A 20,078-nucleotide genomic window follows, 5' to 3' on the forward strand; every position below is an offset into this window, starting at 1 on the left:
GAAATTTATAGACAAAAGATTGTATTAATTATAAGAAAATAATTGGCATCTTAATCAATAATAAAATTATTTGCTAGTTGCCCTCTGAAGTAGGTATACATACAACCATATGGAGGAAGCAATCGCATGCTTACAAGAATAAACACTTTTTACGAGTTAAGGCTTTAAATTATGCGCACACACCCCTCTATATTCTGGATAAATACATTTTTTAAAAACTCAAGTCTTTTTCATAATTCATATAACTTCCATAATGCTACAGTCAGCCAGTAAAACACTGTTAATGATTTACACTAAGGGCAACAAAATGCCCATCCATCCAACAACACTGGAATCTTTTACTTTAAATTAAATTTGATTTAAACTCTTATAAAGCCTGTTGCCTAAGCCTCAGTGCTCCGCGGAAAAATTAGACGAGTTATTTTCTTTTTTGATGAGCGATGAAGGCACGCAGAAATTCAGCAGTGAGGCCTATAACGAGCATTTCATTTTGTATAAGCGCAGCTTTGGAACAACAAGAGCTTTAGACAAGCCATAAAACTGTGGGATTTACAGCATATATTTGGCAGGAAAATGCCATTACCACTTTGACCCTCTTGGATAAGAGAAAGCAGAACAGCTTCCACCCCGACAGCCTCGACTCCAGTAAAACATGTCGACTGGGCAGGCTGAGTACAACCAGCACGGAGGGTGAGTATATAGTTTATGGATGTGTTGGATGAGAGAACAGGCCTTTTAATGACACAAAAACAGTATTTGTACTTTCCAAGAGAGGAGCTTTGACTAAAATATGAATTCTGGTATTATTGCATGAACCCTGTTTCCTAAATAGATTATACCAAACTAGCAAAATGTGTTTAGTGAAGGAAAACCAATGAAAGGTTTTGCTTCAGCGCAAGAAAATGATTGATGTATTCAAGATGACATTTCTTTTTGTTGAGATTTTTAAGATTTGATTGTAAGTACTGAATGTACAATTTGAAATGACAGAGAAGCACGCACATCAAAACTAGAATTACTGCCTCGCAGTTGTATGCCTCTGCAAGCCAACCAAGTTGCAATCCAAGTAGAAGTTTGTGCCAAATTTGAAAGAAATTCCCGTAAGGTGTTTCTGAGATATCATACTCACAAAAATGAGATAGATGAGGTTACAGTGACCTTGACCTCTGATCTACGACCACAAAATGTAAATCAGTTCCTCCTTGAGTCCAAGTGGATGTTTGTGTCAAATGTGAAGAAATTCCCTCAAGGTATTGTTGATATCACGTTCATGGGAATCAAACAGATGCAAGGTCACAGTTGATGTTTGTGCCAAATTTCAAGAGAATCCCTGAAGGTGTTCTTGGGATATTGCATTCATGAAATTGCAGGGTCACAGTGACCTTGACCTTTGACCACCAAAAACTGGTCAAGTCCAAGTGGACATTTGTGCCAAATATGAAGAAATTCTCTCAAAGGGTTCTTGAGATATCACGTTCACGAGAATGGGACAAACACAGACAACACAAAAACACCAGATATTGCCAGCACACGACAAAAAAATTAAGACAATCAGTTAAACCACCTGGATTTTCATGAGAATTTTTCTTGCTCAAAATACTGCGGATTACATTACGATGTAGGGAAACACAGAGGGACACAGGACTGGACCGTTTATTTTAGTAACACACACACAAACGTAACGACACCAACTTTCAAACATTTGTAACACATTCTAGTACAGAAACAGTAACCAAACATACTCTGCTCTTAAATTACTCTGCTACATAAAGAAAACTCTACATTTTCCAAAATAAATGTGACAGTTGTGGAAAACATTACCGTTTTTAAGCAAAAGCCCCCCTAAAAATGTTGAAAATAAAATAAATAACTAATATGGGCACGAGACAGTGGTTTGATCCAAACAGTTCAAGTCATTAAAATATTGTGGTAGCTCCTTTTTAATTTATCTATTTATTTTGTCCTCTCTTTTTGTTTGTTGATTATTAAAACACTGAGTAACCAGATTATGAAAATGCTAGAAAAACGAACATAGAAATGTTGCACTGCTAAGAGTTCACAGATGCTTTATACACACAGTATATCACTGTTTATTATGTACCTCAGTAACATTACATCAATAGCAGATCATGTACTTCACTTTTATTGGGCCTACTTTATGCTAGCTAAATGAGTTATATGTGAACTTTCTCCTTAAAACCTATATAAAATGTTTTAAGAAGGTTCCTTAAATAGGGACTAAAATTGACTGGGGAAAAAGCTATCTTTTTTGAAAATAAGAAAAATCTACATGTTTTGGGGTACAGTTGAAAAGATAAGTTGATAAATTCATTAGTTATTAATCTGCAACTATTTTGATTTATCATTTCAGTCAATTTTCAGCACAATTCAGTGCTTTCCAGCAGCTAAAATATGAATATTTGCTGTCTTGTTTAATGACTCTATGATATTAAACTTGAAGTCCCCCTCCACTCAAAAATGTGTTTATCTTTTGTTTCTGTCCCCATAAAAAATCTCACCTAGTATGCTGACTTGTATCTGTGCAACCTGTTTCGAGAAAAGTGTTCGACATTCCTCTACTGAAGCAGGAAAATCAAGCAAACCCTGGACAAGCTAGATTAAGTACTAATATGACTTATATCACTAATTTGAAAGCCAATTGCTAATACAGGAAACCAGTACTGATGGAGGAACAGACGCCAACACAACACCAGCAAAGAAACCTGAAACCACCGGCGCAGAGCAGATTCGTCAGCGTTAGCATAGTGAAAGTTTTGACAGAAAACATGGTAGAGTGTGCTGTTTTTGGATATAACCAAACCCTGGAGTCTCCTTCCAATATCTACCAAAAACCAGCCGTACCAGATATTATTGTGTGTTTCACTAACACGGCCAGTTAGCTTACTAGCTAACAATCAACACAAATAAAAGATGCTAGCTACACTTACTATTCTGATACATCCAGTCATCAGTTTTGTCACGATTTTGGTGCACTACTGACTTTTTTCACCAATGCTAATGCTAGTCATCTTAATGCATACTGCCTTTCCACTGGGCAACCAAGAGCGAGCTACACTGGAGAAGGCGGAAAATAGAAAGTGAAATTACTTTACTTACTGCAATTTGTTCGTTTTTTTAATAATAATGTAGGAAAATCCTGTTTAATTAGATTTTACTACAAGTACTTTAACACCTGGATCAATATCAGTTTTATTGTGCTGCGTTTAGACACATTTCATAAACCTGATTTTGAGGAAATTGGTTTTAATTCTTTCAAAAACAGTGAGAAAAAAACCCAACAATACAAAATAGTAAAAGGTGACCAAAATATTATTATATATTATTTAAAAAATCAGAAAAAAATGTCCAGAAAACTATATTCATCATTCTTACAATTACATGTTAGTTTATTTTTAGCACTTTCTTAGGGTCATTTACTTAATTTAAATTAAAAAAAACTTATTTTCATTTAATTTTCTTGCAACTTTTTTTTTTTTTTTTTTACAAATTTCTTGATAATTTTTGGGCCATTTCTCTTTTAGTTGCTTGTTGCCTTCTTCCCATGTTTCTGACAGAAATCAAGCCAATTTGCTTAAGTTTTAAAGGGTTAAAATGTATCTGGAGGGGGACTTTAATATCATTGGTTTTGGACTGTTGGGCAATTTATCAATTTTTGACATTTTATGGACCAAGCACATAAAAAAAATCACCAAATTAATGCACCATGTAAAATAATTGAGTAAATATCAAAATTCAGATATAAAAACTACAAAACTGAAGTATCACATGCCATATCCGTCCCTTTCTAATTGCACAGTACCTCCATGAATGAATTTAACCTATCGTTCATTGTCAAGTACGTGTGATCATTCATGGTAAATACACAGTGAAGCACAACACTGTATTCCAGTCAAACCAGCTCTCAGAAGGCAACAGCTTATGACACAAAGAGTCTGAGGTCTGACAGACTGGAAAAAGGTCAGAGTTAAGGCAAACATGAGCGAGGCCGGCGACTAAAAGGATCACGCTGCGGGTGGAAAAGTGTCCTCAGACTGTGTCTGTTTTTCAAAAATAATCCCGAGCATTACATCTAAAATAAAGCAGAGCTGAAACACTCTTTTGTTGTAGAAATAAATAGTCTAAGAAGACTGATCTTGACATTTCTAAATCTAAAACATAAAAAAAAACCTATCTAAAATGCGGACATGCAACCCATCGCACTCCGTATGAATGCGCACTAAAGGTTAACTGTCATCATCACGCCTCCCTGTAGTCAAACAGTCATTGTTGCTTACACAATTCACAGTAATGTGGGGCCCTTGGTGGTGTAGTTCATGGCGGGGAAGTGCCTGCTGTCCACGTCCCAGTGTCCGAGCTGCTGGTGGGAGGCAGGCGGGAGGCTGGGGTTCCAGTGGTTAATGTAGCTGGCCATGAGCAGCGTCAGCTCCAGTATCTGTGACGAGAGCAGCGACAGGTCGTAGCACATCAGACCGTGGGATTAATGGCTTTAACATTTAGATATGATGTTTCATTTGATTCCAGGGAGCAGAGAGGACGCAAGAAACCGGAGAAACCCAAATGATCTGTTATCAAGAGTGGAGTTCATTAGCTTCGCCCACAGCTGTAATGTGACTCTGCGTTAAAGCTCCTTTGAGATTCTGCACATAAATTAAAAGCACCTGTTTTGTCCATCAGCTCTCGGTGGCGAGAGGATTAAGAAACAGGTGAATATGAGTCGCGGCTCGCCGTTTCCTCCCTTATCTTCAGAGCTCCTTTACACGACTTCAGCACCTTCAACACTCAGTCCATCTAACCCACGTTTCCTTTACGCCTCAGCTGCTGATTGTTAAAATCAGTGCGTCCTGAACTCGTTCACCCAGAGTCCATCAGATGAACTCAACCACCGTCCATCAACTCTACCTGACAGGTCCACTGTAGACTAGATGTTATTTGACACTTTGTTACGATATGTTTGACAAAAGCTGTCAATGTTTAGGTTGGTTTAAGGCATTTTCATTTGAAAATCTTACATGGTAACGAGCTTATACTAGTAGCTGATTTTAGCTGATCTAAAACAGTCTTAAATGGTCCAAACCCAGTTCTTGCTGGTCTTTTTTTTTTTTTTACCTTTTGCCTTTATTCTGAAAGGACAGTTTAAATGTCAAAGAGTGAGAGAAAGTGGAGGACATGCAGCAGCCGCAGATTGGAGTGAATTTGCCCTCTCATGACACTGTTTTTTATCCATACTCAAGGACATTGCTTTGGTTTCAATTCTACAGGAACTTAAATGGATAAACCAGCCTTAACCATCTTAAACTGGTCAAGCTGGTTTTTCAGCAGGAATGTATTTCAACTCTTACCTATATTTTCCTGCAATTTTTTTCTTTCCACCAATCGAATCATTGCACAGAAGCAAGCGTGCATCTTTTTATGGAAAAGAGGCTCCTGCTGGCACAAGATGAGATGGCGGCCTCCTCGTCTGAGCGGCAACGTTTCAGTGCACCCTTTCTTCTGCACAGTGATATATGTGGCGGTTTATTTCAGGATAGAGAAAATAGTTCCTCAATGAAACTGCTCACAACAAGGTCTGTGGATTATCTTTAGTTTAGTTTAGATTATCTTGAGTGACCGGGTCACGATTTCTGCAAAGAAAAATGTATTTTTTGGCGCTTTGAAAACCACAAGAGTGTCATTACATTAAAGAAGGCAGACATCTCTACCACTGATATCTCAGCAACTCACATAAAAACAATCATCAGCAGACTTTCTGTTCATTTGCTAAGTAATTTTCACACATTCTCAATCACAAGTCCACACATCAGATTACAGCAACTCAACATGCTACTAAACATACGTATATCTTCTTGTCATATTGTGATTTTTTCAATTTAGTTGAGCGACTAGTAAATATTTACACAATACCTTTGTGCAAAAAGAGCAACACCTGGTTGGGAACTGTAAGGGGAAAGTTTGTTTGATCATGCTGAATCCTGTATAATGTAATCTTTGAGCGCATCAACTCTGGCCTGATAGTCTGAACTGAAAAATTCCTGCCCAGGATCCTGATGAGCCCTTTGTCTTGAAAACAAAGGCATGCGAGATGTCCAGAGGGCAGGGTTGGGAATACAAATAACGGAGTGACATAATTTAAAATGCAAAATATGAAAAACTGTATTTCATTACAGTTACAGTTTAAATTGATGTTTTCAGAGTACAGTTATTGTCTTTATAATTAGATTACTTGAAGGGATTACTTAATTGGTTTTGTTTTATTTGCTTTAAGCCTATATTTTAACTGAATAGTTTACATTGCTATTGATGCTGCACTTTTGTCTCTCTGTATGAATTGTTTGGGGTTTTTTTTCCTTTCCTTTCTTTATTTCTATTGCCTGTTACCTGCCAAAAGACTACGGCTGTAAATCAGCAGTCCTGCTTACTCCGGCATATTTACATTTGTATTTTATACCGACGTTCATTAATATCCCGTGTCCCTTTGAAGTTGAAATGAAAATGTCAGAAGATAATTGTATTTTGGGAAATGGTATTTAAGGAGCAAATGCAAATACTTGGATTTGAGGTCCCTAATAAGTTTTTGGTGCTTTATTTATGTAAATTCTCAAAAGAAAATGTTCCTGCCAGTTATAGATATTTGATCAAAATACTGTGAGTGGCAAGCAAGAAAGCGAACATTAGAAACTGGGACCAATGGCTCACAACTGATGGAAAAACTGACACACAAACTGAGGCTACAAGAGGCACAACTAGAAAGAAAAATGGACTTTATACAAGACTCAAAAGGCGAGACTGGACTGGATCAATAATCAACAGATTAATCTTCAAGGATGTAAAAATGTATCCAACCAGTCTTTGTTTTGTCAACTTTTGTCTTTGATATTCTCTCATAACTGACATGTCAATGTCACAAATATTTGTGTTAGTAAAGAGTTAAAAAGAAGTAAAAAAAAAAAAACACGTGGAGGCAGTGGAAATGTGTCAATCATCAGGCTGAACGTGTGCAGACGTGCTCGTGACTCTCACCTTTGGTTTCGCCATCACAAACACCATCTTCTCCACGCTCTTCTTCCCGACTCCAGGCTCCCTCTGCTGGCTCGTGACCACCATGAAATCGTCGCGACAGCCACCAAAAGTAATCACAGACTGGTAGGAGTACGTGACCAGCGTGTGCTGAAGGATGAGAGCAGTGCCAGTGTGACATGTTCAGCGATATAAACAGCGAGCATGTTTACATTTTTATTGCTGATCTCAAAATAGAGCGTGGAATGCTTTTGGGAAATGATTTTTGTTTTTCTGCTTTGGCAAATTGAGCGTGAAGGAGCGTGACATAACTTCCAGCGACTTCTTGTGATTTTTTACTTTGTTTTTCTCTCTGGCTTTCTCGACAGAACATGAGCATCGCCGCCCGCCAGACCAAGAATGAAATGGATCTACATGGGCTGCTGAAAATTACAGAGTTCAAGCTAACGTTGTTTACATGTTGGAACGTCTGTCTGTCAGGGTCGGGGATGTTAAATCGGAGGCTGGTCATTTTATTTTCCTGTGGATTTCTGGTGTTTAAAATGCCAGAGAATAAAAAATAATCCCAGAGCAGTGGGTTGACAGCTGTGGCCCCGACAGCTGAGCGCCGCAGTCGTTAAGAGGAATCAGCACTTTTTGAGCATTTCTCTCCTTTAATGTAAAAACAGGATAGAGGCGGCGCGGATGGAGCTATTTTTTTTAAACTCACCATCGTATAGTCCAGCACACACAATCCATCCTCATTGACTGCCAGCCACACCTGGCTCTGCTCAACAAGAGAGGGCGGGACCGGCTGTGGACAGGGGAAACAGAGGCGTCATGTCACAGGTGAAATCAATCCTGGTAAACATTACGGCTTCCTCTCTTCGTGGTCTCAAACTGGTCCAGCCTCAGAGCTTGATGCATGGTCCGTGTCATGGTTCAAGTCACATGAGAGGTGGATGTTTACTTTGGATGACTCGGATGCTTGTTTTCTAACAAAGACTTCAAATGAAGGACTGAATCTAAGAGAAAAGAGCCAACATTAAAGAAGCTATAAGGAGTTTTAACCCCTAAACACCTGGATGGGCATTCATTTTCTGTGTCTAAATTACCTTTACCATGATTTATATAGATTCAAAACGGATCTTGTATTGGTTCTTGTAATATGTCTATTTTATTTATGAAATAAATTGCAAGATGTGTTTTTTCATGACATGTGGCTTCATATTGGTGGCTTACTTTGTTTTACAGCATTATATCACAGTTATCAATCTTACATAGCCACAAACAGACCCATTATCTCGTTGCTTTGCATCCTGCAAACAGCTGTGATTAAAGAAGAAAAACAGTATAAATATAATATATAAGTGGTGGTGCTCATGTAAACACTGCTGCTTTTGTTCACAGTGGCCACAGAAGTCTCGTAGTTGCTTTAAGGCATATGCCCCTATTTAACCACAAACAATTTCCATAGCAACCAGGGACCTTTCAAGGAACTGACTGAACTCAGTGTGTTTTCAACAAAGGTCTAAACAAAGTTTCAGAGACATTTGACGCCTCAAAAAGTACCTGCTCGGGGGTAATTCTTTCTGAAAGCACAGGCAGTCACGGGTTGTGTTTCCAGGGAAAACCATCAGATATGTAATTGCTTAACCACACACAGCACAGCTGCTTCAACTCAGCTTGCCAATTCATTTTTAAATAGAGATAGAGATATTATGAATGAGAAAAATAAAATGTTGTTTTCTGAATATTTAAGTGCAGTTTTGTTCTAAAGAACAAATAAATAACCATCAAACACTCAACAGATGTTTTAATGGGAGACGGATGCTTTAAGTTTCACTTTCCTTCTCTACATTTCATTTTTTAATGCATATGTAATGATTTGCAGCGGTACATACGGGACTTTGCAGGAATAAAAGTGTTTTTTGAATGAAACGGGTGGACACACTGAGCTGCAGACTCCAGAGTGTGCTCATCCCTGTGACTACCAGCAGCCCTCATCTTGTCCTGCTGATTATGCATTTTCATAAGTCAGCAATGATTATTTTTCCTAATCTTCCCGGGTTCTTGGGCCACCATCGAAATGCAGACATCAACAAGCTGAAGGAACTTTAAAGTAAAATAGTCCTGGGACACAAACAAGGGGAAAGGTGGACTTTCTGTCTTACCTTTGCACTGAACAGTTTGGCTCCAAACAGGGGCCATTTCCGAGCCACAGTTAGGTATATTCTCACACACTCGGGTGCACTGCACCCACGTAGCAAAGACCACTTAGTGGCCAAACGCTCAGTAAGATCTCTGAAAGGACAAAAGAAACATTTGTGAGAAATTAAGTCTTATCTTTAGCAAAAAGAACATCCTGCAGTATTTGTGTGATCAATTCATGACAAAGTGGACCCGCAGTGTTTGTGTTTTTGTTGCAAGAGGATATTGCAAAATACATTAAACAAGTCTGTACGAGGACATTAGGTTCGCTGCTTCTAGTTTCAATAATTAATTTGGACAACAGCAGTGTTTGTTTTACCTGAGCTGCTCTGAGCTGCAGTCCTGTTTGTAGCGTTTGGGGTAAAAGCGCTCTAAGGCCTGTAGGAGAATCAGCTGAGATTTTGGCTGAGGAGAGCTGGTGGGAGACGAGGCAGCTGGTCTCTCCAAGTCACCATGTTCAACCTGGAAGAAGACAGATGAAAGAAGAGAGAAAGTTAGAAAATGGTTTTAAAAATTCTTTCTGACAGTACAAAGTGTTCATAAATTAAGAAAAATATTTTTGGTCTAATTCTTGACATTATGTTTACACACCTGAGCCATGAGGGCGGCCACCTCCAGAGCCAGCTCTTTGTTCACAGGGAAGTGGCCTTGCTGAACTTCATCATTCACCTGATACGCTAGCAGGAGGCGCTCCCGCTCCGTCTCTCCTTTCACCTGAGCTCTGAAACACAACCTGTGCATGCACAAAGAAGACTAACTTGTCATAAAACTCATTTTCCTGGTTGAGGCTGCAGTTACGTTGACTTGAAATGAAATCTGAACCTGACAATTGAAATTCCTGAGAAAAGCGTGAATGGCCAAACAGAAATCACATCACCATCGATTATTGTGTGGTCCAAGTTAAGTTTTAAAAGGCATTTAGAAAAATGCTTGTGACCATATAATGAAAGCTGCTGATGTAAGGCCCAGATGTGACAACAGAAATCCCACCTGCTCTTGTATGTCAGACGCACAATCCGTGTCCCCTCATTTTTCCCAGGATGCAGTTCTTTAAGAGCCTGTTCCCACTTGGAAATGACATCACAAATCTGGCAAAAGAGAAACAAGAAAGTCTCCAGTTGAACATGCAGGAGATTTTACTTTATTTCCGGTTCTGTCAGCAGGTGCCAGCAGCTAAAATGACAGCATAATGTACACGCCAGAGTTAGAAATGTAGTCTATGTGATGTCTTTGGAGGGCCTGTTAACCCTTTGAAACCTGAAAAAATTGGCTTGGCTTCTTTTAAAACTCATGGGAAGAGGGCAAAAAGCAACTTAATAATAAATGGCCCAAAAAATTAACAATAAATCATTAACAGTTACAAGAAAATCACCAGGGGAACAAAAAGAAAATAAAAAGCAAACAAAAAAAGACCAAAAAATTAAATGTTAATTAAAGAAAATGTTAAAAACATTTTTCTGTAACATAATTTTAAATGAAATATGAGAAGATTTATAAATATATTTTTCTGGACATTCTTCCTTCCTTTTTTGATTATATCTAATAATCCCCCCCAGCCAATTTTTAGATAACTTTCTTGCCACCTTTTAGTGATTTTTTTGCCAAGTTGCTCATTATATTTTTTGTGTTTTTGAAGGGATTCAAACCAATTTTTACAGGTTTAAATTCTGGTAAAGGAGTGTAAATGCAGCACGAGAAAACTGATGTCAATCAAGGTGTTAAAGGGTTAAACACAATGGAACAATTTCAGAAAGCAAATTGAAAATGGGACTAAAGGCACCACTTTTTATCACGATTATGTGGGATTAAATTATAGTCAGGCTTTGGTATGCAGGAATATGACTGCAGTTAGAAACCAAAAAGTCACAAAAAAAGTTTTGACAGCCTTTATTTGTCAAAACAGTCTTTAAATACCCACTGCTGCTGCTCTGAAATATGAAGTAACAAATGACTTGAATAAATGCACCACAGAGGCCTCGTGGGGTTTGGTGTTCAGTGAGCCGCACTGTTACCTTGGCAGACGGCTGCAGGCAGTGCTCCAGGTCTTTGCCAGACGGATCATCAGTGAAGAGGGCAAACCCCGACACCTGAGGCTTCCTCACGCAGATCCTCTGGTTCAGCGTGTTGAGGAACTCTTCCACTGTGGTGGAGCCGTCGAAACCCACCACCTGCATGAGCAAAAACAAAAGACACTTCACATTTTCACAGATGAGAAGCATCGGGACCAGACCAACAACATCCTGCAGTTTCAGTCCAAACTGCACCACCTAAACGTAACAGCAGCTGCAGATTAGAACTGCAGATGTACTGTATACTGCTGCTGTGAGAGGGAGTTAAGACCAAAAACAGTCCTGAATTTAGAAAAATGCAAGAGTTGTGTTGTTTCAGGTACCAGTGAGATTATAAAATATGATCCAGGAAGTCCAGTTTGAGTAACTGATCCGTGAGTTTGAAGCCTTATCAGTGCCAAAATATTTATGAAACAGTATTTTACAACTCTGGAGGGTTATCGTGACGGCAGTGATTTTATTGTCTGTCAGGACAATCTCAAAATAAGCACTAAGAAATACAGCCTTCAAGTTATAAAGTAATATTCCATAAATGTCTGCTTCCACATATTTGATTGGCAAATGTAGCGTCTTTCCAGATAACGATGAAGAGCACTGCAGTAAAAATATTTGGTGCTTCTGCGTCGGCACTCCTGCCGTGCAAGGCAACATTAAATATTGAAGCAGCAGTTACTTTATTTGCCTGTAGGTGGCAGCATCCACACGCCTTTTCACATCTGCAGGTATAAACTGATGCTGATGTTGCTTTTTGCCTTGAGGCAGTGCTGCTTCGAATGTACCCACCATGGACCATTTTTGGGGTTTTTTAGGGGGGACAGGGGATCTTTAGGAGGAGATTGCAGGTCAACAGTATATACCTCATAAAAGTGGTACACATCATCTGAAAACAGGGAACCTGCTGATTAATTTGAGCACTTATTTTAACTCAGCACGGTGTGCCAAGTTTGTCATAAACATTATGTTTTAGATAGGCTGTTTAGGGACTCAGAATGGAGAATATTCAAATACAATAGGTGAAAATAACACATTTATACTACAGGTTAATTAAAAACTGCTATTAACATGATAGATTTGCAAGCCAATTATATGAAGTAATTTACCTCTAAAAAGAAGACAGTGTGGTTGCATTTTAAAGATATTAATAAGACTTTAAGACTTTAGGGTTTTAAGTTAGGTACAGCTTGTGTTTGCATTTTAAGACAGCAAGATGGTCACCATAAAGACAGTGACAGCGTGTTTCTGTGTTACCTGGTAGGTGTTGTTCATGAAGTGGACTGGGATGCTGAATGGCAGTGAGTGGTGGTAGGGGTTCCTCAGCAGGATGGAGACGATCTCCATACGTGAAGGTTTGGCCTCTCGCTCTCCATTCTGCAGCGTTCGCTCCACAGACCTCTGACAGTACACCGCATACTTCCCCACCTCACTCCTAAGTAGCAACAAAAAGAAACAGAGATGTAGATTAAAAACTGACACAGAAATGCTTTTAGTTACTTAGGAGATCACAGTTTAAGGAGGCTTAAGACACCTCACCTCGGGTCGGCGTTGCGTTGCAGGTACAGTCTCAGGTACCAAAGAAAATGTTGTTGAGGAAGGAACAATGCCACGCACAGAGACAACAGCTGCCAGCACTAGAGGAAGAGGCGGAACAAGAAAAAAACATTTAATTACAGGGTTACTGAAAATGTCCTTTTTCATGCGAGCATTTTTCAAACTTTTGCAGCAGCACTCAGCGTAACTGTCTGAGTTAACTACAATGGTATTCTTAATGTGTAAATGATTAAAGTGAAGATAAAACAACACATTTTCTGCTGTCATTTTTTCTGTTTTGTCTTCCCTGCATCCACCACACTGACCTGTGTGAGGGAGTAGTTGTGTGGCGTTCGGCGGTTGGTCTGCTTGATAAGCTGACAGTACATTTCATTCTGCAGCTCCGGGTGGGTCAGGCACACCTGCAAAGCATTCTGGGCCAGCGAGGTGTGGTAGTCGACAGACGGAGACTCAACCAGCACATTGATGAAGAGCTGACAGCTCTGCAGAGACACAGACTTCATATTTAAAATCTGACACTTTAGTGCACTGCACCACCAGCAGGTGGAAGCAAACACTCACCAGAGACTCAAAATGTAAATGCATCTTAGAGGGGTCTTACAATGCTCATTTTCAGGTTTGCACTTGTATTTTGGGTTTCTAGTAGAGCATGTTAACATGCTGTAATGGGATAAAACACTTAATTTTCTTCATACACCTATATTCACCCTCTATCTGACAGAGTCTGTTTTTTTTATCCCCCGCCCAAAAAAAAAAAAAACCTGTCAATTTTGATTGATCAGCGTTTCCAGGTCTTCTGCATCTAACAATCTCGGCCCCTTCTTTTCAGGCAGGAGAATGACTGCTCTGATGTCGAAAAATGTTCTGTTGTATGTGATCGTTGCGTCTTCTTGATACTGAATACAATTTGTTAAAGAAATAAAAATAGCATAACTTCAGGTGCTAAAATTCAGGTCAAATGAAAACAACATTAATACATGTCATGAGGCCAGTGAGAGCCCAAATGTGTGGTTTTTTTTTTTAGATAACTTTTGTTCTCATCCGCAGGGACAGATGGAGACAAAAGAACCAATTAAAAGGTTTTCATCAGTCAGATTCATTAATACTTCAAAGGCATGAAGCAGAGCGTCACTTCCATTCATCCTGTTTCTTTTTGTGTGTTTGGGATGTTTTTTAAGGCTGGCTGGTCAAAGAGAGAGCCGATCCATTTAGCTTTCAATCCCCATAGTGTAGCGACTGTAGTGGACAGGCTGAGGAGCAGAGAGGGGGGGATTTCTGGGTGGGCGCACTGAGTTGAAAAGAGAGGAAAGGGATCTGCCATCTTCCTATAAGGTCCCCATTCTGCTCTGATCCCCTTTCTCCGCCCCCATCCTGTTGCGTCCATATCCATTGCTGCCGCTCTCTGAAGGCCCTGACCTCCCATGTCTCCTCTTTAAAGGGGCGCCTTTCACCCCGGCTGTAAACCCGAGGAACGGTTAGCCTCAATCAGAGCAGATAATCAAGGCCATTATCTCTCTTCCACGCTTTTAATGAGCAGGGGCCCTCGTACTGGAGCCTTTGATCTGGTTTAAAGGCAGGAGGGAAGAGAGGAAGAGGGAGCACGTCCAGGAGTAGGAGGGGATACTGAAGTGGGACGGATGATGCCTTGAACAGACCCTCGCAGTGAGACAGAAAAGCAGAAGCTCGGAGAAAGGGATGAAAGTAAGCGGAAGAACAACAGAGAGAGAGAGCGAGGGGTGAGAGGTGGAGAGACTGACCTTGAAAAGCTTGAGAGCTTCTGTCTGCAGAGCTTCAGAGGGCAGAGTGGTGAGAGGCGAGCGCAGACCCTCCTTACAGAAACTCAAGGCCGCGCTCCTCCACAAGGCAGACTCTGGGAAAAGAAAACACACACACACACACACGCAGGCAGGCAAGCCCACGCAAACACATGCAGACAAACATAAAGATTGAGTTTCAAAGCCGTAATGACTCAACAGCTGACAAAAATTCACACACAGCTCCAGCCGTAAACACAGTCTGCAGTGTGGATTAAAGCCGTCAGACACGGCAGATCAAAATAACATGTAGCATGCTACTGAGTAAATTTGTATCCACTTATAGAGACTTTGCAAGCCTTAAAGATCAAGTCAGCAACTCTGGAGAAGGATTGTTGATATTTGAACTCAGCACCCAAACAAACATACCAGATTTACCATCCGTCCCGCGCCAACTGCCTCTCTTTATATACATCTACGGCCTTTCACTCGTCCTGTGCACCACAGTGAATGCTGCATTACTGATTGGCTGAAATAGTGTTGTGAGGCTCGGTGTTTGTTTCACATTTACAGAGCCAGATCTGTTTATGGACACCAGATTTTTTTCAGAGCACACACAGAACAAACAGCCAGCAGACCACGAGGAGACAGTTAGAATCGCTGACTTCACCTTTATGCTTTTTTGGTTAATTATGCATCTACGGTGAATGTATATCTCCACTAATGTCGACGAAAAATATCCAGATCAAATATTTTTGAGTTCTTTGCAATACTCTGTAACACGAATTTCTCCTCATCTTTAGCTACTGCTGATGTAGCTCATTTTATAAGGTTTTTTGTGAATCTGCTACATTTAAGGCTGATTTCAGTAAGTCACACCTTGTTTACTTAAACTACTTTTAGGCAAAGAAAATACAACTTACTAAAGAAGTAGAGCTGCTTATTGATATTGGTGCACATATAATACCTTGCTCTGGACAAAATGACCATATTTTATCCTTTTATTTTTCATTTATTAATATAAATCAAACAGCTCAATTCATCAGTGTTAAAACATGCAGAAAAAAGACTAAATAAAATACAGTAAAACTATATTAAAGTTTTATGATTCAAATGAGAACATTTGAGCAAATATATCAAATATTTCTATCAGGTTTAAATACTTAAAAAAACGTAGATTTTGAATGCTACAGACCCATTTTTGATACTCAGAATATGTGGAGGCTAAGTACTGATCTATATAAAGGACTCAGTTGTCCACTTAAATTTCGTTCCAGGAAGATCGCAGAAGGCTTTAAAACAGCATTTACACCTTTATGTTGGAAAATAAAATGTATTATTATTATTTTTTTTTAGAGTGTAACCAGTTACATTTTATTTCAAGTGTGCAAACTAAATTTGAAGACAAATAATTTTTCACCTCTTCCAATAAACCGCTTACACTGGACAACAATGCAGTCAGTAGTGATGCTTTTTTGATTTCCTCACCTGGTTCTCCGTCTGCATCAAGGAGTTTCCCAATGAGCTGCTCGTACTCTGTTCCAACTTTAAAGGTCGCACTGCTGCCTGCTGCCACAGTCAGGTGATACAGCCACGTGTCCTGTGCAGGAAACAAAAAAAAAAAAATAAAAATATGCAAACAAAATAAATGAATCTTGACTCTACAGATAATGACAGCTCCACATTTATTAAGGCATTTCCTATTCCAGTACCTTCTCCTGCTTGGTGCCGATTAGCAGGTATGTCGGACTCTGGTCTCTCGGTTGGACCACTAAGGTGCAGTGAGACGAGAGGAAACCTCGACTGCCTGCCTCATAGTCCTCGTCTGAATCACAGGAACGATCCACTTCCTGTACCGAGGCCTCCCGCATCTGCAGCTGACCCAGAGGCAGCTGAGACAGAAAAGGTCAATCAGAGTCAAAGCAATCAAACACAAGATGGTAATTAGTGTTAGACTGACAGATTGAAGTATCTTAAATATAATAGACAAACTAGCTAAACTTAATGTATATGCAGTAATATTTAATAAAAGACAACATTAAAAGCAGGTGAAGGGAGTTTTGTGAACCTTGTCTTCTTGATTACGATAGTAGCAGAAGAATTTTCCAACCAAAGAACACCACACCAGCTTAGAGTGTCCATGTTTGACCTGAAACAAGAGGACAGCGGCTCATAGAGTATGAGAACATTTTCCAGACAAGTCCCAAGACTATCTGCATTTTTTTAAACAATAGAAAATATGAGATTATACTTTTTTTTGTATTCTTTGAAACTCAGACTAAAGAAGTTAAAAAAAGCTTGACAGATGTTATTCAGGGGATTCCCCCATCTGACCGGCAGATGTGTGCAGGTAAGAGTGCAAATTACTATTTAGATTTTTTTTTTTTTGTTTCCAAAGCAAAGTGAGGACTAACTTCTGCCAAATGTAAACAGTCCGCCCACGCTCCAACTCTGCATTCAGTTTCATTTTAACCAGGAACACAGCTGCTGCTGATAACTACGCATATCTTTGACGGACGTCTCTCAGAGAGCTCTGGAAATATGAATGGAGCGATGATGTCACTGGAGGACAATATCAGCACAAAGCCAGCTGTGCATCCCTCAAAAAGGGGGTCACGGGGTTAACGGCGCCGAGAGGCAGAGCTGTCTGGACTGAGATCACGTCATGAGCAGCGGATCAAAGACGACTTTCAGGAAGGGATTTTGGGTTTGGTGAGAGGACGTTGGCTGTCAGTCAGCTGTCAGAGACCCGTCACACACACCCGTCAGATGTTTAAGTGTCGTCCCTTTACCAACAGACAGACCTTGGCTCAGGAGAGGAGGGCGAAGGAGGAGGTGAACGGACGGAGATCACGAGCATTCCAGCAGCTCGGGCCTTTCAGCCGTGTCCCAACGTGAAGGAGGGTTTCAAGAATCTGCTTCAAGTGCTCCGTCAAACCCCCCGCCCCAGTGACAGACACTATCTGTCTGAAAGAGGACGTTACGCCTGAAAACAAGTTATTTCTGGTATCCTCTTCAGGCAGAAACTTTGGCTAATCTACACCTCTGAAAGTGGGGGACAGAAGTAGCGATTCTTCACCTCGAATCAGTCCTTCCAGGATGTTGTTTAGACAACTTCCATGAATATTTACTATCATACTGAAATATTTTGTTTCCTTGCTGAAAGATAGATGAGAAGATTAATCCTTAAATGTCTCAAATAGTAGCCTCAAATTTTACTTACAGACACTCGCTGAGCAAGACAGCGAATAACTAGAAGTAAAGTTTCCAGGGGCTTTGTATATATATCTATATATATATATATTATGACCTCTGTCTCCTGACCTTTGTAAGCCAGCCCGTCACAGTAGGCTTGGCGGTGGTCTCCACGGTAACCGGGCTGCTGGCCTGCACTTTGAGTATGTTCTGCAGCACCCGTATCCACTCCTCCAGGATGTTGGGTGAATCCGCGGTCAGATAGAAAGTCTTCTTCTCTGTAATCAACTAAAGAGATGAAAAAAGGAGAAATATGGGAAAAATGCTGAGCTGAGCCCGACTGAGATAGCATCATGGTGTCAGAGGAGATCAGGATCAGCTTCCGAGAGCCGGGAAAACATTCCAGTCCAACGCTACACCTGATGTCATTTTAAGCTGCTTCTCTGGTATGCGGCAGTAAAGCTCCGCTGTGATGCAGCACTATAATAAGAGTGCTGGTGTGTGTGTGTGGAGCTGCATGTGCCCTCCAACAACTGTCTTTGTTTAAGTTTTATATTTTTCTATTTCATGCATCAGTCTTTTGAACTGGAGATCTATAAAAAGTTTAACTGCCATTTCAATTCTTTGGATAGCCAGTAATCATAGTGTGCAGCGTAAATCATACTCTCCTTGTCTTGAAGCAATCCTGCAAAAACTTAAGCACTATTGGGAACTTCTGAAGGATTTAAGATGTTTTGCACTTACTTGAAATGTTTGTGCTCCTTCTCCACGAACTATACGGCACGATGAGTTCAGCTCGATCTGACCCTGAGGTTTCCTGATCACGTCACTCTGAAAACAAATACACAAACAACAGTCTTAATTTCTGTCCAAAATTACAGTTACAAAGTCTATCATAAAGTCAGTAACTGCAGTAACTTTCACCTTTTTTTTAATCAGCACCAGTCACGTTCAAATTCCAGAGTCTTAAAATATACTATATGATGAACACAATATTGATTAATCAAGCAAGATCATGTTGCTTTTTTTTCCCATTAACCTCACAATGACGGGACGCCTGCACAGTTTGTAGACATGCACCAAGTCGAAGCTAAACAAGCTAATGAACACCAGATATTTTTGGCATTTTTTCGACAGTGAGAGCTTCAGCTTTCAAGAGCGGTGGAAAGTTGAATACTTTCTCACTTCAAGTTGAAACTGTGATGTCCCCTTTTTGCCTTTAGTTTATCTTTTAATTTTATCTTTTAATTTATTTTTTAACTCGACTTTTTATTCTGTCTTATATCTGCTTAATTATTATAATTATTATTAATGTTCTGTGTTTACTGCCTTTATTTTGTTAAACATATCTAACATGTTTCTGCCTCTAATCTCCTGCTTAATTCTACCTTAGCTCTTGTCTGGCCTTTGTTCAGTATTATTGACTAACTTCTATTGTTTTATCGCCTCAAGGGTTTATTGCCTCTGCAATGCTTTGTTTGTCAAAGCACTTTGTAAACTGTGTTTTTAAAGGTGCTTTATAAATAAAATTATTATTATTATAATTATTTGTATGTGTTTTTTTTTTTTAAATAACCCAAATTATGCTAAAAGCAGCTGGCCCCAGATATTTTCACATGATCTAATCTGCCCCCCATTCAAAACAGTGTGGACACCCCTGATCTACACTGACAACAACACATGTGATGAGTTGTAAGGATGGTGCTCGAGCCTTCTGCTGCAGCCTTCTTGCACGCAAACGCACAAAATTTTAAAATATTCGTGCAATGTTTTCTGTGCAGACAGCAAAACCTTAGAAGGAAGCAGGCAGGCTCACACTCACAGGAGATTTGTAGTAGAGGATCTCTCCATTCCTGAGGATGAACCAGCGACGCTTCCAGGCTTTTACCTGACTGCCCATCTTCAGCAGGTACCCAGACTTCTCCAGCATCTCCTGCACTCACAAACAGCAAGGGAATTATTCAAATACGTCTTACTTATTTAACTGTATTTGACTAAATAAAATGACCAAGGACTGCACTTACAGGCCCAGTGCTCTCACAGGAATAGGAGGAGGTTCGCTGGACTTTATGCTCCGGTTCGGAGTAGTCACTGTCCAGGGAGTAGGCGTCAGGAGGAATAGCATAATCACTCTCTGAGCTGATAGACGACATGGACACACCTGGGAAAACAGAACATGCATAAAAAGATACAGAAAGTAAGAAAGACAGTAGAAGGTTAGAGGGAGAAGAACACAGAGAATAAATTATACACGTCTTGACTCAGAGCCAGCAAACAGCAGGAGGTT

General features: G+C 39.9%; 1 protein-coding gene across 1 annotated transcript in view; it reads right to left on the reverse strand.

The window, feature by feature from the left end:
* Window positions 1-1,637: 1,637 nt before the first annotated feature.
* Window positions 1,638-20,078, reverse strand: part of plekhh1 (pleckstrin homology, MyTH4 and FERM domain containing H1) — a 45,962-nt gene continuing 27,521 nt past the window's right edge. The window contains exons 12-30 of the mRNA XM_088087547.1: window positions 19,816-19,952; window positions 19,614-19,724; window positions 18,536-18,622; window positions 17,921-18,079; window positions 16,665-16,745; window positions 16,309-16,488; window positions 16,085-16,196; window positions 14,600-14,712; window positions 13,148-13,324; window positions 12,825-12,922; window positions 12,543-12,720; window positions 11,238-11,393; window positions 10,216-10,313; window positions 9,817-9,958; window positions 9,545-9,687; window positions 9,189-9,318; window positions 7,745-7,828; window positions 7,039-7,185; window positions 1,638-4,453 (exon numbers count right to left, since the gene is read on the reverse strand). Of these exons, the coding sequence (XP_087943673.1) occupies window positions 4,301-4,453; window positions 7,039-7,185; window positions 7,745-7,828; window positions 9,189-9,318; window positions 9,545-9,687; window positions 9,817-9,958; window positions 10,216-10,313; window positions 11,238-11,393; window positions 12,543-12,720; window positions 12,825-12,922; window positions 13,148-13,324; window positions 14,600-14,712; window positions 16,085-16,196; window positions 16,309-16,488; window positions 16,665-16,745; window positions 17,921-18,079; window positions 18,536-18,622; window positions 19,614-19,724; window positions 19,816-19,952 (2,486 nt within the window). The 3' untranslated portion in view covers window positions 1,638-4,300. The remainder of the gene's footprint in view (window positions 4,454-7,038; window positions 7,186-7,744; window positions 7,829-9,188; window positions 9,319-9,544; window positions 9,688-9,816; window positions 9,959-10,215; window positions 10,314-11,237; window positions 11,394-12,542; window positions 12,721-12,824; window positions 12,923-13,147; window positions 13,325-14,599; window positions 14,713-16,084; window positions 16,197-16,308; window positions 16,489-16,664; window positions 16,746-17,920; window positions 18,080-18,535; window positions 18,623-19,613; window positions 19,725-19,815; window positions 19,953-20,078) is intronic.

The sequence above is a fragment of the Plectropomus leopardus genome, chromosome 14 (genome assembly GCF_026936395.1).
Source record: "Plectropomus leopardus strain MGB_pleo_1.0 chromosome 14, ASM2693639v1, whole genome shotgun sequence".
Classification (NCBI taxonomy): Eukaryota; Metazoa; Chordata; class Actinopteri; order Perciformes; family Serranidae; genus Plectropomus; species Plectropomus leopardus.